General features: G+C 44.7%; 1 protein-coding gene across 1 annotated transcript; it reads left to right on the top strand.

Annotated features, from left to right (window-relative positions):
• The first annotated feature begins 117 nt into the window (after positions 1-117).
• LOC128301821 (serine/threonine-protein kinase TBK1) lies at positions 118-3,078 on the top strand. The gene is made up of 5 exons (XM_053038454.1): positions 118-1,419; positions 1,493-1,772; positions 1,855-1,930; positions 2,005-2,685; positions 2,755-3,078. The coding sequence occupies exons 1-5, from the start codon at positions 306-308 to the stop codon at positions 2,866-2,868; spliced, it is 2,265 nt and encodes a 754-aa protein (XP_052894414.1). The 5' UTR covers positions 118-305; the 3' UTR covers positions 2,869-3,078.
• The last annotated feature ends 13,782 nt before the right edge of the window (positions 3,079-16,860 follow it).

Below are 16,860 nucleotides of genomic sequence, written 5' to 3'. Positions count from 1 at the left end.
ACGTATCTTGGGGTGGAATGTCAAGTGCTGATAAAAGAATAACATTGATGATCATTGTTGGTGTGTGGAGTAATGATTGCTTACTAATTTTTATGAAAGTGCAACTCTGTATGAAAATTCAATGTGCGTTCCCGTTCTCGTTGATGCAATTCCTCCCGACATAACATCAAGCCCACTATACGATCCTGGATATCGTAAATAACTGCAGCGAACGTTGTACGTTGTGTGTGACTGTGGTAACACCAGAGAAATAAAGGTAGAGCCCGTTTTTTGCGCTTCGTCGTCAGCCATCGTCAAGGGCCAACATGAACTCGTTCCTACGTGGATCGATGAACTACGTCTGGTGCACGACCAGTGTACTGGGCAAGGGTTCCACTGGGGCCGTCTTCCAGGGCGTTAACAAGCACAATGGTGAACCGGTGGCGGTAAAAACGTTCAACCAACTCAGCCATATGCGCCCGCAGGATGTGCAGATGCGTGAGTTCGAGGTACTGCGGAAGGTTAACCATAATAACATTGTGAAACTGCTCGACATTGAGGATGATCAGGAAGGCCGCGGCAAGGTGATCGTAATGGAGCTGTGTACGGGTGGCAGTTTGTTTAACATACTGGACGATCCGGAAAACACGTACGGTTTGCCGCAGAAAGAATTCCTCCTCGTGCTGGAACACCTGTCTGCCGGGATGAAACATCTGCGCGACAACAATCTGGTCCATCGCGATTTAAAACCGGGCAACATCATGAAGTACATCTCCGAGGATGGACAGACCGTGTACAAGCTGACGGATTTCGGTGCTGCCCGAGAGTTGGGCGAGAATCAACAGTTCGCCTCACTGTACGGTACGGAGGAGTATCTTCATCCGGATATGTACGAGCGTGCCGTACTTCGGAAGTCAATTAACCGTAGCTTCACGGCGAATGTGGATCTGTGGTCCATTGGTGTTACATTGTATCATGTAGCGACGGGCAACCTTCCCTTCCGTCCGTACGGTGGCCGCAAGAACAAGGAAACGATGTATCACATCACGACCAAGAAAGCCCCGGGCGTCATATCTGGCACGCAAACCAGCGAGAATGGTCCGATCGAATGGTCCAAACATCTTCCAGCTCACTGTCAGCTAAAGGAAGGCCTGAAGCAACTCGTGACCCCGCTAATGGCCGGTCTGCTCGAGGAAAGCCAAGGTCGGATGTGGTCGTTTGATAAGTTTTTCCTCGAGGTACAAAACATTCTCAACAAAACGGTGCTGCACATGTTCTATGTGAATCGGGCCACCTCGATCGAGGTGTACCTAGAACCGGAACAAACGCTTGTGCACTTACGGGAGCACATTCTTGCCCAGACAGATGTACCGCAAGCATCACAATTACTGCTGCTAGATAATGAGCTGTTCGCTACGAAGGTGGATGCCAACACGAGCGGTACATTTGCGAGGGTTTCTTTCTCCTTATTCGTATTCAGTTCTAATGACGTTCCATTTTGTTTTTTTTTTAGCACGTGGATATCCACCCACCGAAGCTAGCAATCCCGTGATGCTATTCAACATCGAGAATTATAACGTAATTTTACCGACTGAATGGGACCTGCCCAAATTCCCTACATTCCCGAACGGCATTTCGGTGGAGAACGATGCCAGCCTGGCGAAGGTGGCCTGCAGTGTGGGACACGAGTGTAAACGGCGGGTGGAAAGCATGTCCCTGCTCGATACACTGATGAACAAATCGGTGCATCAATTTTCCGGCTTTTTGGCCGGTTTCCTGGTCAAGTTACTTAAGTAGGTTCGCGGTAGAAGAGAAGCTTGTTTTCTTTTGGAGAATCACATCTATTCGTCTTTATATATCCGTTTCTGTTTTTAGACGAACCCGTCATTTGGAGGATATAGAAGGATTGATCTCTGAACTTGCTAAGATGTTTGAAGTAGCAGCCTCCAATGTAATTATTTGCATCTCAGCTGTCGGTCTGGAATCACTTTAAAATTTACACCTTTTGCTCCTATTTCTAAACAGCACGAAACATACCAAAAATTCGGTGCAAACATACACGCCAGCTACGAAAAGCAAAAGTCCGACTTTCAACGAGTTTCGGAACCGATTCAGCAGTTGTACGGGCGCTTCGTTAAAGAGGAATCGCTCGTGCGCGAATGGAACTCCGGTTACCGTGCGTTACGCACGCCGAACAAAAACCGGGATAGCGAGAAAGCCAAATCGCTCGTCGATCGGCTTCGCGATTCTTGGCAACATATGTTGCGCGATCGCGCCACACGCTCCCTCACCTACAACGACGAACAGTTCCACGTGCTGGAGAAGGTGAAGATAGCGGAAACGGGCAAACGGCTCAAAACGCTACTAAACGATGGTGTCCGGCAGGCAGTTGAGCAGGAAGCGGAATGTTTGGCCGACTGGTACAAGAAAGCGCAAACAATCTTCCTGCAAACGCAGTTCCTCATGAAGGATGTCGGTGCGTACGTGGACGCGCTGTACGATTTGCGCGAACAGCTGAAACAGCACCGAGAAGATTTGAAGGAAGAGATCAGCACGGACGGTGAAGTATCGAAGACGATCGCAGGGAAATCTATACCGAGCACAACATCCACCGCAACGACGACTATCCCGATCGTGGGGGATATGGATGGTACCGAGAAAGGACTAACGGCACGCCAGAATCAGCATAAAATGATATGTTTCATGGTAAGAACATCATACCTCAGCAGGCAACCAAACAGACCTCACCACGCTTTTTTCTTTCTCTCCCACCAGCACATGTACAACCAAATCAAAGAGGTGAAGAAAATGCTTCAACAAAACAGTGATATTCTGGCGGCAACGCAAGGACTGCTACCCGATACCAGCGATAGGGCCGCCACAACGTAGGATAGTGCTGAACGGCAACCGGATAGTAAGTGAGGACCCATGGCGTGCTTCTGATGTTCCTGATTGTTTTGTGGTTAAGAACGTGTAAATGTGTGTTGTCTGTTGTATAAATAACGGTCTCATATAACGGCGCTACAGTATTCTGTTAGTGTGTACTATACTGATTATGGCAAGTGTGCCTGTACAGCATAAAGAATATATATACATATATTTTCTTATATTTTACGAAGAATTGCAAGTGTTTTCTCGAGCGCAAAGATGTTGAGAAATGAATGATGATTGTCCTTTTTAAAGTATTTGAAAACCAAGATGAACATTCTGGACAGTCTGGAAGTCTGGCTTTTAAGAGTCTTGTATGGCCGAAACAGAGTGTGATCTTCGAATGAGGTTCGCCTAGGAAGCAGTACAGAAGTACAGAAGTTTTACTAACTTCTTACGATCGGAGCTTCGCATTTAAGATATGTTGTGTATTAGTTGGTCCGTTAGGAGTAATGTACCGTATGATACGTATAATTACGTAAGTCAGTAAGAAAACTTTCCCACCGGAAGTGCTATAGAACTCACTGGTCAATCAACAATCAGGAGATACTGATCAACACTCTGACCAAAAGGAGGCTGTACCCAAATATAATATTCTTCCTTTACCATCTGGCATTTCAACCTAAGGAGGTTCTTCCATATCTGATTTACCATATCAAGATAATCAATTTTGGGTATCTTTCCAGAGGGGATTTGGTACCGTTTCTGTCGTGTGAAAGCCGACACCCACGTCAAGTAAACTGGCCTACCCTGATATGTTAGAAACGAAGCCACCCTAACTCGGACGAAACGCTTTTCGCCCCTTACCGTGTATCAATAGAATAAAATATTTTGAAAATTAACGAAAACCAGGATTTTATTTAATGCGACAATCTTACCACCTCCTGCCGCATTCTTTGCACAAAACGAACGATTCTCTCCAGTGCTTGGTATTTGCCGCTCTCGCACTGCTTTTCTCTCTAATCCGAGCTACCAATCCCCGGTTCCGTACAACAGCTGGGAAAAACGTTTAAGATATCGATTTTTTCACACCCCACAAGCTCTCGGATGGATTTCCCAAACATTCACGCATTTTGGGGGGTTTTTTCGCCTGCTATTTAGTAATCCGCATGGAAATTGTTTTTGAGGATGGGGTGAAAATCTTGGAACTATAAAGAAAGGATAATTTATCAAGAGTATTTTTTCCTTATCGTTTCTAAACCGTTTGTAGGATAAAATGCGTAAAATTACATGAGTTTTCGATACCAAATAATGAAATATTGGTTGAGAAAATCAAAAATATATTAAATTTTCAAAATAACATCCATGAGTAACATGAACAAAGCTCAGTCTGCATAGCTGCTATTGGGACAATCGGAACTTTTCCTTCGCTAGAAAGTCCTTCGATAAAAACAAATCTATTAGGAAAATCTCCGGAACATATGATGCCATATTTCATGCTGATGTTATGTGTGTGTGTGTGGCTGAGTCTGTTTTTTCTTTATCAACTCCACTATCTTCACAAGGTTAAAAGGCTCGTACATTACACCCACCACGAAAATATCTTCCGGTCCCACAAACCAGGGCAGCGGAAAGAAAAACCTTTCACCGTTAAGTTCTCACCCATCCCCCATCATCAGTCATCACCGGCTTGTGTCTTCGGGTCTCGGGCGCGCCAGACAGAAATCTTTCTTTCAGAGCCTTTCTGTTCTTTTTGTTTTTTTTTTTGGTTTCGACTAACCGCCTCCTAGGCGAAAACGATCCTTTTCCCCGTTCGGTTTGGTGAAAAAAAAAAGGAAAATCGAAACGCAAACCAGACACCGGACCACAAGAATGGGTAAGGTCGCGGTCGCGAAGGCATGCGGAAGTTACGAAGAAAGAGAAAGGCTGAGCCGTTTAGGGATACCGCGGTCCATAAGAAGACGTGTGATGTCGGGAGGGTAGCCTTATTCGGGAGGGTGTGACACTGTGAAAAGGTTACCCATAAGGATAAGGTTTTCCTTTCGGAACCGAATAACACGGAAGAAAAGGACAATAGTAATAAAAAACGCACCGAAGAGATGAAAATTAAGGCGGTGAAGATGGTGGAGACGGACACACTTTCTCCTTCTGCTGAGAATGATCTGTATCCGTTTTTGCATGTGTGTTTGTGTGGCAAATTGTTTTCCTTACCTCAGCAAAACAACAAACAAAAGCGAGTAGCAGTGATTTTACCATTTCAATGTCCTTTTTGCAAGGTTTTTCTTTAATTGTGTTCTGCTATGTAACGGTTAACTGCACGTGGCCGAAGGATTTAAATTGCGCAAGCGTTACACCAGGTCAGGTAGGCTGCGATAGAAACTGGTAACAAAATGTAGCATCTTCTTCGATGTCCGGTTGGTAAAGGTAGGAAATGGCAAGGTGCTTTTATTGAATGGAGAATAGACATTTGAACACTGTTATTAAGGATAAAAGAATGGAACAAACGAGAAACAATACACGTGCATGGGTTGCTATGATTTTTTGGTGCGTAAAATTAAAAGGACTATCATCGCAACAACGAAAGCCGGTTGCCGAGGCACTTTTCCATTACTGCACAAGCGTAAAACCGACAAAAAGAGTGGAATTTGCACAAAAAAAATGATTTTGCTTGCATAGGATGTTTTTTCAACACGCACTCTTTTTTGTGTGCATGTGTATTTTTCAAGGAAAGAGAGAGAGATAAAAGATCACGTTGCTATATGTGTGGCGGTGTGCGTGCGTACCCTCTCGTGCTTCTTCTTTCCCTTCGTTGAAATACGCACACATATACACGCTTCTGGAGTGTTGAGTGGAGCAGGCGGAACAACGAGTTTTTTTACTTCACCATCGCGAGAAGACGACTGCAAAGCGCACGCCTTGCGTTCCCTACCACAATCGCAAAGCAACCCAAACGCCCAAAGGCGACCGGCATATTAAAAATTCAACACAACAAAATGCGATAACCTTCACCGTTGGCGACCCGGCCTGGGCGCCGCATGTGTGTTTGTTCCGGCCGGTAAATTAATGAGCAATAATAGCGGTCTAGCGCCAGCAAGCATTTCTCTTTAGGCGGCTGAATATGATATACGAGTTTTTTTTTGCTCAACTGACTGCTTGCCACTACCACCACCGTTCGCAGTGCGCAAGCGGCCGACATTTTGTCGAAGCATGCTCCCCGCGAAAAATTCAATACCTCACCTCTCGCTCTTTTCCTCCACTCGCCTTCTCTTTATCCATACTATAGGTAAAGTCTAGCGGAGAATGGGGAGAAGGGAGCACTTCTGTCACACACACGCACGCATGTTGGGGCTTATCCGCACCGAAATCATTTATCCACACGCACACAGTACCAAGAGTATCGAAGAAGAGAAGTAACGGAGGAAGAGCACTCTACTCTACGAAGCGCCCCAAACTTGAGGCTAGGAAACTTTTTTGATATTTGCGAAAGCATTTTTTGTTTCTAATTACCCTCGAAAACAATCATCTGTTTACATGGGCACACAGAAATAAGTCAACAAAACGACGTCGCACACCGCAGCCATCAGAAAATGAAACGCCACCTTCTTGCACGTACGCAGCCAGTCCGCGTCGTGCCGATAAATAGGTGTGAGCGAGAGAGGGCAGCCAGAACGCAGCAGTCCAACCATGACGGATGACTTCTTTGCACAACGGCGTGAGCACGGGAGTGTGAGTGAACGAACGGCTCCCTTCTTCTTTCTCGTCACGTTTTTTTCCGATCGTTCGTACTGGTGTCGTTACCGCGTCATTCCACTCTTCCTCTCTCTCACTCACTCTGCCGCGTACATGGATTGAGAGGAACGGAGCTCTCCCATATTTGCGCTTGCTGACAACGCTGAACAGAGATGGTGCGCACTTGTTCCGTGCGGTATGGGAGTGTGCGTGACGGGTTTCGGACGGTGATGTCGATAAAAGTGTTCAGAGGCACACATTATACCCCCCTTTGGTTCAGCCCTGCGTCGCCGATGAGCAGTGTTTGACAGTGAAGCGGGTAGCGAAGAGCTTCAGCAGCAGCTCCGGCTCCGACAGCAGCATCAGCAAAGTAAGCGAAGCAAGCAACAGCAAGCGGTGCAATTGAAATGTGAGTGTTTTGGTCTGTTTTATTTCTTTTGCTTTGCTTTCCTGCTCACCCTTGTCTATCAATTTTCTTTGCTGGGGCTAGTAGAGTTGCACAGTTACTGTGTATTGATACCCAGGAATGCCTTTTAAGCGTATGAAATGCGCTCGTGTCCTTTTTTCTCTTCCTATTCCGCAGTATGCCATGCGTTTTGGATTGGTATTAATCCACAATCTAATAAGTGCTGAATGCAAAAAAAAACAGTGAAAAGAAATTAAGAACACGCGTGTGAATAAGAACATAAAAGGTATAGAAAAAGGTTTTTGTGGGAAAAATCTAGTTTTAAACCGTGTTTTTGATAAACTGGAACTAACAAGGGCAGCTCCAAAATATAGGAAGCAAAATCCAAAATCTTTTTCGTCATCGTCATCGCCGCCATTCCGCGTCCCAGCACCAGTTCAATTCAGCAGTTCTCAGCACTTGCCTGTGTGTGAGGTTGTGTGTGAGCAGCAGCAGTAGCAGCTCCGCTTCTCTTCCGTCACTCGGTTGACGCCCGGTAGAAAGAGATAGAACCCTGGCGCATTGAATGTTACGTGCGTGCGCCAGTGTGTGTGTGTGTCATGCTTGGCTTGATCGGGGCTTGCAGTAAAGCGAAAAGGTCGCCATGACACTTTTCTTCGTCTCGCCCGGGGAAACCCGCGTGTGATAATCGCCGAGGAGCCGACTCTTCCTCTATCGAAGCGGCAACGGCCCAGCAGGAAAAAAGGATCTCTTTCTCGTTAGTGTTGTTATGCGTGTGGGGCAGGGGGGGAACCTTTTTTGCTGAATACTTCCAATATGTTTTTTTCCCTTCTGTTTTCCGGACTGGTCCTGGCGGCGGCTCCTTTTGGTGCTGTACATCACCTCGCACACCAATCTAGTAGTCGGTGTCGGTCAGCGCGGGTCGGTTCCGGCTAGTAGCGCGGTGCTTGAAAGGAAAAAAGAAGGAAAAATAATCATCCTACTGAACCCAGCCCTAAAATACACAGCAGCCAGCCTGCTGCCCTGCTGGTGTGCTTTACGGGTGTGTTGCGGGTTTTGAAAAGTATGTTAACCTTTTAAACGAGCGCGAGGTACAAATTCACTTTCCGCGGACGGTGAGACACAAAGAGGTACATCTCGGCATTTGCTGCACACGCTCACACCCCTCGCGAAGGGCACAGGCAGAAAGTGCAGCACCGAGAGCATAATGTAGGACCGTATATTTGAAAGGTGGTTTTCGGTGCCGGTTCCCCAAAGCTTGGTGCAGGTGAAAATAATCTTGGAAAAGTGAGGAGGAAAAGCAAAACTGTGGTGTGAAAGTGGTGCGTTTTGCGTTACGGTTACTTACTTTGGAGATACGGGTATCAGTAGCTTTTTAAAGGGGTTTGTTAGGGCCAGCAACAAGAAGGAAAGTGAACCACGTGAAGCAATTATGTGCAAATTATCTGCCGGCTTGTCTAGTAGCCCGTTTTGCTTCTCCATCTGACAGTGATTGTGTTTTGTCTAGTCTCATAAATCCTTTTCTAGTTGTCATCGACAATTTTATTAGCAGTGTGTAAATTGTGCAAGAAGCGGGAATATTACGTTGTTTCCTTATTATTTCCCTCCTGTGTGCCGGTATATTATTGTTTTGTTAATTGCGCGCCTTCTTCACCCTACTGAGAACGATGCTTTTTTTTCTTTTGATTGTTTCTATTGTGTGTGGCAGTTATGCGTTATTATGTTCCACCTCAATGGTGGGTGTGTTTTATTTATCTTATCAACGTCTGGCTGTCGTCATACGGGCGCGTAAACAAATTAGTTGCTGTCAAGCTACGAGGCACTGTTTTTGAGAGAAGCAAACTCGCCTAATATGATTTTTTGTGTGTGACGGTGTATGCGTGCGTGTAAAATGCATTAGGATGTTGGTTAACAGTCGTGTAACTTCCTTGACCTTTGTTATAACGCGGTGTGTGTTGCTCAACGTTTTGTGTGGCGCTTGTACCTAAGCAACAAAGGCATGGGGAAGAAAAAAGGCGCGATTTTTCTGTCTCTTCAGGTTTCGAATCGCATATGCTTCAGATTATTCACATGTCCTTATTGTACAGGGTTTCGTCGTGAAAGCTTGTCCACGAGATACGAGAGAAGGAGGACGGCGTCTTGTTCGATGTTCGGTAAAATAATTATCACCCGGCGTACAAAATTCGCACCAGAGTGTTAGAAACCTGGAAAAGAAACAAAAAAAAGAAGGTTCGCTATTGGATTGTTGTCCCCCCCCACCTGTCTGTGGTTACTAGATTCTAGTGTGGAGATACTGCTACCCAAGCACAGTGTCCCACTACCGTAGAAAAAGTGTGTTAAATTTTATTTTTGCTTCACAGTTTTTCGCTCCCTTGCTCCGGTTTTTCACAGACACACTTGGGGGGCGCGTGCGTTCTCCCACCTTCCTTGTATGCATGTCTTATTTTCTTTGGTTTCAAGGGGGGTTGGCATAATTCGGAACATGCGCAGTCTTGCGGACCAGGCATGATGAACGTGTGGAGTGCAAAGAGCTGTGCGTACCTTTACCGTTGAGAGACACAAAGAGACCTTAGCAGGAAATTGTGTGAGATTAAATTTTCATAAAAAATTATATCGGGACGAATAATAATGGTTCCCTTTTGACCCTTTTTGGCGTCCGAGCAGTTGGGCAATGTGTCAGGAATGATCCGGCCATCCTATAATGGCGACATTTCGCATCGCTTTATCTTACTTACCCCCTGTTAAGAGGGAGACTTCTACCCTTTGCAACTAGTTTGCCCGCATGCCAAGAACGCGCCTGCGTCTTCCCATTCGTTCTGCATATGCCTCGCTCAATATCTTGCTCTCTGTTTCTCTCTGGCGTTAAATAACACAAGGCACCCTCGCGCTGGTGGGGTGGGCACCCGCTGTCATCTTCGCTGCCGCGAGCACACCACGTCGTGCGTATGTGTCGCGTGTTTCCGCGAGGGTTTTCAGCAGTGAGCAATTGGGCGGGCAGTGATGATGTATGGACCCCTGTGAAAAATCCAACCTCTCCTTCCATCCCCTTATGGTTGTGTGACTCCTGATGCATTCACGTGTGTATTGGTGAAAGTGTATGTGTGTGATTGGGGATTCTGTGCACAGCTATTGCATCGCTAATGTGATGGACGTATTCTCGATTTTCCTAAAAGGCGGCAGATTGTAAAGTAAATGCATGCTTGCTTGGTCTCATCAGACGTTTCTTCATGTTAAGCGTTGTCTACTAGATCAGCTACCGGTGAATTCGCACATACAAGAGATACGTACATGAAATACGACTCTTGTTACAGTATTTTAACGTCTGGTTGTGTGAAAATTCTTCACTAAAAACTATCTACTATGGAAATGCAGTGTACTTAGCAATGCAAGGATCAACAATACGTCCAATCTTGAAGTTATCCATGACCAAACCATCCCAACTCATTTTCTCGGAACTGACTATGAGATGAATTTTGCTATCGGTAACTTGTATTACAAAATATAAATTAAAAAAAAAGGTTAACCAGTTCATAGAATGCAAAATATTGTAAAGTGCAACTTATTTGAGCATTTACAAACAAGAACAAACTGCACCCAAAAACTGGTTCATAGCGGGTATCGTTAATGACACAACTTGGTTGGAATGCTGAAAAAATTTTTAAAATGTATTATATCACATATTGTATAAAATGCTTCCGAGCGTAAGATGCATTCTCCAAAGCCTCTCTAATATTTGACAACAACAACTCTCATTTGTAGGAATAATTAGAATATAATTATAGAAATTGAACATCATTAGTTTCATGTATTATTTTTTGAAATCAACAAAAATGCTACAAGTTTCATCATTCACATGCTGAGAAGATGTTGAAAAATAGTGAAATCCTTGTGTAAAATGCACCCCGGTTTTTAAAGGCCAAATTTCGTCAGAGCGTATGGGAAATACGGAATTTCTATCATAATTATAAAAACCATGACGTACAGGAACTTGGCGCGGTCCTGTGCTGTATTGGTAGTGTCTGGACCGAAGAAAATCCCATCTGAAACCAAATCCCTTTAGCAAGGACTGACTATTTGCACAGGAAAAAAAAGGCACAGGAACTAAAGTTCAATATTAGTAAGTTAATTGAAATAATACTTCTTCTTTTGTGGCACCCCCTGGTGGCTCAAGAACCCCATATTCCTGTCATTTCTGGTTCTCTTTCCTGGTTTCTGGTTCCTGGTTTTATAGGCAGTTCTGTTTATCGATGTGTATCGGATCGGTCCAGATGGGACTATGGACCATTCCTGTTGGCACAGCTAGCAAGTACCCCATCGGATAGCCCCTTTTGCATACTCATACTCATACTTTCTAATCCTGAGTCTGATCGTTATAGTGTCATTTGCGAAATACTAAATTGGTTTCTTAAGATTCGTCTAGCGACATTGGCTATTATTTAACTTCATTATTCCATTTACTTCCGTGTATTTATACTTTCCGTTGTGCGTCTTTTTTATCGAACTTTATAACGCAGCTAAAAAAATAGACGAATTGGTGATCCATTATGCTATGTTGAGTTTGTTAAACAGATGAGTATATGTCATGCCAGAGGTAGTGAATCGAATAGTTTGTACCGCCTAAAACTTGACTTTCAAACTGTAGACTGTTAATATTTGTTCTAGTAAAGATCCTACAACTGCCAGGCTTCTTGCTTCAAAAGTCCTATGGTACACCAACGAATGCTCTTCTGCTCCAAGCCATCCACAACATCGACCCCTCCCTGAACCCTTCTTTCCAATCCCTCCGCTTACCGGTACTGATGAATATTAGCAAAAATAAGCGGATCCTAATCCTACGTTTGTTTGCTAACACATTCTTGGAAACAACAATGCTGTGATTGATACAGAAGTCCTTAAATGTTCATTGTAACCTAGTTTCTTGTTTTCTCCTTGTTTTCAATTGTTAGTTAGTATTTAAATATTCGTTTCTTTTTTCTTTTTAAATAAAATGTTATAAAAAAAAATGCTCTGGATTCAACACTTGTCTGGACCATGGCTAAGATAGGGTAAGATCGAATAAAACGTACAATAAAGAAAGTTCATCCGTCAGGAGGGAGCTGTCTGTACTATTCGGTTTCCGGAAAAATTATGAACTTGTATGAAGGATTCTTATGCGGATATGAATTGTCCACAAAAGTGCATTAAATTTCTTCCCTAAGAACGCTAATAGAATTCATTCTGCCTCTTGCATCCCGAATGAATTTTTATTCCTATAATTTATTTTAGGAATTCGATTAGTTCGATAGGATTTACTAATTCTCCATATAAGCCTAGTTGTGAGGTTAAAGATCAAGGTCAGAAAGGATGTCATGTGGAATACATCACATGAAAATTCTTCGTCTAGCAACCATTGGCTCAAACATTCCTCCAACTTGTGACAGTGAAATTGGTCTTGAACACCTGATCTCCATCACCGTTTTTGTTTATTTCTGTGACACATGCTGAGCTGCAAAAAGACCACCACCGGACGACAGGTAGCAGATTTGTGTGTAGTTGATTCATTGGTTCAATTTATTCATTGGGTGCTATGCAAGAATAGAATTCCGTTTGGTACGAGGAGCCAGCGCTTAGATGGAGTGGTGGTGTTTCATCGATTAGTGGTGATTCTTTGTGCGTGCGTGCCCATCTGCCCCCAACCCCATTTGGGCACAGGTGCGTGTGCGTGTGCACCTTTTTGGCACCGGGTGGTTGCAATTTTATTGCTTTGATTGCCGCTCGCGCTCTCTCTCTCTGTGGCTGGCTGGCTGGCTGGCCTTCTTCCTGAGCCCAAGGACATTTTTCTCTTCCTCAATGTGAATCTGGTTGAGAAGGTTGGTCGTTTTGGGGTGGTTGTAAGGTATGCGCACGCTTTCCGAGAATGTGTGTGAGTGAATGTTGTCTCGCTCTAATAGCTCGTCTATTATATTTCTCTCTTTGTCGTTTAATTTGGCGGTGGTGAAAATGTGTGTAGCTGTGTGTTTACATTGCCGGGGCTCTTTCCTAGGATACTGTTCCTGGGGTCGAGAAATCCGGTTCTCTCTTTGCCTTTATTTCTTCTATGCGGGCGTCTCGACGACGACGCATCACACACAAACACACATGTCAGAGGAAGCGAGAGAGCGCGAATGTAATGAAAATCAACCATCGCCCGAAAACCGCACCATCGAGCGAGAGGGTTAATCGCAGCAGGCGCGTCGCCGCGTTGTAAAAAGACACACTACCCCTGCTGGTATAAGGGGTAGACACAACAGAAAGGAAGGGAAAACAAGAAGTAATGATTTGAACTGTCGCGCTGGGGACGCGAGCAGGCGAATATGTGTGCGTGCGTATGGGAGTGTGCATGTTTGAACAAGCATGAATGTGTGGTGGTAGGTCGGTTTGCTGCGACATGGCGACTCATCAGCTCGCTTTTATTTTTGCTGAACAACCGATGTGCGTTGGGTCCACCACTGCCGCCAAGAGTAGAGGTGGACCCAACATCATTTGCAGTTTTCATTTACCGGACGAATGTACTTTAGCCGAAATGTATGCGTACTGTGGGGAACTAAGTGTTAACTATTTAAATTAGTTAATTTTCGTTTCGATGGGATGAGAGAGAAAAAGAATTTTTCTCTTTTTTTTTCTTTTTTTCGTTTGAGAGCAGGATTTTCAACCCACGCCAGTCGGAAGTTCGTCCCGTTGGGTATGCAAGTGCAACTGCATTTTTTTTGTACCCTGGAAAAGGGGTGAAACAATGTTGCGCGCTTATGCTTTATTGCACCACGGTACGGTGGTGTTTCGCATGTGGGGAATTTTTATTTTATTCTCGTCTCGAGGGGTTGTTAAAACCTGAAAGTGTGCATAAATGACACTAAAAAACGAGGGAAGCAGGAAAAAAGAACGGAAAAAATCGACACGGTTGAACGCGGTCGAATGAGCAGAGAAAAATGTATGCAAAAGAGAGAGCAAGAAAGAGAGACCGTGTGGAAAGGAAGAGCGTGCGCGCGCGCACCGCGGAACCGGTTGCGGACCACGAATCTTGGAATGGTTGGCGCTGCTGAACGACGCACACCCTTGTCGCTGTCTCTCCCTTTGGCGGGTTCTGAAGCGCCACAGCGCAGGAGTGAAAGAGAGCAAGAAAGTGAGGGGACCGCGCGCGCGCGCGCATACGCACACCGCTCTTCTTCCACTGAAGTGCGAGAGCAGAGCAGAGCGTGCGCGCATTCCTCTTCGGTAGAACGGAACCCGGGCCCATCCTGTTGGTGAATGATGGTGGTGTGTGAGAGCGATAGGAAGGGATGGATCGGAGAATTGTAAAGAAAACATGCCTCCTGCCTCGCTAGCGTGTAGGAACGAGCGAGAAAAGACAGGCAAAGAAGCTGTGATGTCAGAGCGTCACTTTGCACCATGGGAATTGTTTGGAATGAAATATGGTTACGAAAGAATTAGTTTTTTTTATTCGATTATCTAATTGTTCTTATTTTTTATGTAAGAGATGTGAAAAAGTTCAGGATGTTTGTAGTCACTCTATCGTCTCATTCTAGAATCGTCTAATAGCTTTATTTAATCATCTTGACTCCAATTTGTGAGTGTGTACTCTAACGTGTGAGTGTATGAGTTCTAACGGTACCAATATCTTACACGACAAATACCTATGACAAATCTAATCCGGTCCGTTACACCATATTTTAAGGACTGGCTTTTTGGCTACATGGTAAAATTATTATGTCTAACATTATGTCTATTTAAGTCAATTACAGGAAGCGTAAGCAGTAGGGCCGATTGTGGTTAACCATGGAACTGATACGTCGTAAATTAATTGTGCACACCCAACTTAGAAAATCCAACTTGGTCCAGGAGAAAAATTGCCAAATTCCTGAAAATCGCCGCTTCTACAGTTGGATGTGTATTAGAACAGTTTCGGGAGTGTCAAAGTACTACTAGAAAGGTTCAACAAAATCGTCGGTGATGTCCCCGATAAATATAAGTCCGTTTTTGCCGACAACTTTGCCCGGAAATTGATGGTATGGCAAGCTATCTGCAGCTGTGGCCTCAAGACACGGGTTTTTATAACTAATAAATCTATGAACTCGACAGTTTACAAAGAGCAGTGTCTGGAACAGTGTGTTTTGCTTTTCATCAAGGCTCACAAAGGCCCAATGAAGCTCTGGCCAGATTTGGCAAGCTGTCACTACAGTCGGGATGTAGTACAATGGTACACCAATAACAACATGGACGTCATCGGCAAGCATTTGAACCCACCGAACTGTCCAGAATTCCGGCCGAAAGAACAATATTGGGCGATAATGAAAAGAAAATTGAAAAAGACAGGTAAAACCACCAAAACAGCCTAACAATTGGCATATTAGTGGAAAAAAATAGCTGCTGAAATTGCCAAATCGGTTGTGCGAAAGCTCATGGGAAGCATCAAAAGAAAAGTCCGTGATCCGTTCATCAAAACTATAAATTTTTGCTTGTTTTAGTAAAATAACAATTATAAAACCTTTCATTTTATGTGAAAATTATACTTCTATGTTAAATTATGATCCTTTTACAGCTTGTGATGTGTGACCGAATTCTAAATGAACAACACTTTACGATGTGCACAATGCTTCGATTAAGGCACTTTTCGAATAGCAGATATAAGAATCAACCATCGAATAGAATCAGCTGGCAGAAGAAATAAGGCAATTTCGATTATTTCCACTCCCTCTACTATTTGTCACACTGTGCAACGATTCCCCCGATGCGCGTGCTCTCTCTCTTTCTCTCGCGCTCATGCTCGGTTCGTTCTCCGAACCCTCTCGCCGTCGTCGCGCTGTCGTCGTCGGTGGCGTTGTCGCCGCTCTCAGGTTCGAAGCGATCGCGGCGCGGGTTTAGAGAGCAGTTTCTCACCACACTCTGCCGCGCACCGCCGTCTAGGATTTTCGTGTTCTGTGAGTTCAGATATTGGTGCTGTTGTTGCTATTGCTGTTCGTATTGTTGCTGGTGCCTAGTGTACAATATCTTTTGGGCTAGAGCTTGTGCCTGCTACTGCTGCTTTCTGCTACTTTTACCTATAGAGGAGGGCGTCGCGCACATGACGATGACCCCGGGGACCCGCACACTTTCCCTGCCCGTAGCGCGGGCGCGGTGGTGTGTTTAAAGATCAGAGGCGAGCGCTCCTTTCGCTTGCTTTCTGCCGTTCTGCCGTTTGTACAGTTGTGTGCTGTGTGCGCGGCATAAGGGAGAAGTGCGCGACGCCATTTGTGCCTGGGTTTTGTTCGTGTGTTTATTTTTTCCTTCACTACCTGCGCCCTTTAAGCAGCAGCAGTGCACCACTCTACCATGCAGTGGGTTGATAAGGGTATAGAGGTGGCACGGAGTTGACTTTCGTTTGTGTACCCCGTATTTGAGGAAAGGAATGGTAAAAGTCTGGGTGTGTGTGTACGTGTGTTTCTATTTTTTTTGGTAACATGTTACACAGTTTAAACCCACCAGCAGCAGAGCACCATCCATCCGTGTTTTGTTGTTGTTGCCTTTCTGGTCCTTTTTTTTGGGTTGGTTTGTTGCTTCGATTAAGACTTGCCGATGTTGTCTACCTTTGCGACAAAATTCGTAACTTGATGCATTTTTAGGGGGTGTGAGGTAATTGCGTTGTGTCCAAACACCCCCTGCGCATATCTTCCCATCGTCATCATCATCCACCTTTTTGAAGCGAAAGTGCGCGCGTGTTTGTGTTGCAGTTCTAGTGAATTAGTATCGTACACTTCTTCACATCATTCTGTCATCTAATCCTCGATGAAAAGTGCGTTTTTCACCCAAAACAAAGCTCCCGTCGCTTCCTTGGATTGTATTCTTCAATGGTTTCATCGAGCCGTTGCATAGAATACCATTGCTAT

The sequence above is a fragment of the Anopheles moucheti genome, chromosome 3 (genome assembly GCF_943734755.1).
Source record: "Anopheles moucheti chromosome 3, idAnoMoucSN_F20_07, whole genome shotgun sequence".
In the NCBI taxonomy this organism is placed as follows: Eukaryota; Metazoa; Arthropoda; class Insecta; order Diptera; family Culicidae; genus Anopheles; species Anopheles moucheti.
This window is presented reverse-complemented; position numbering and strand designations above follow the sequence as displayed.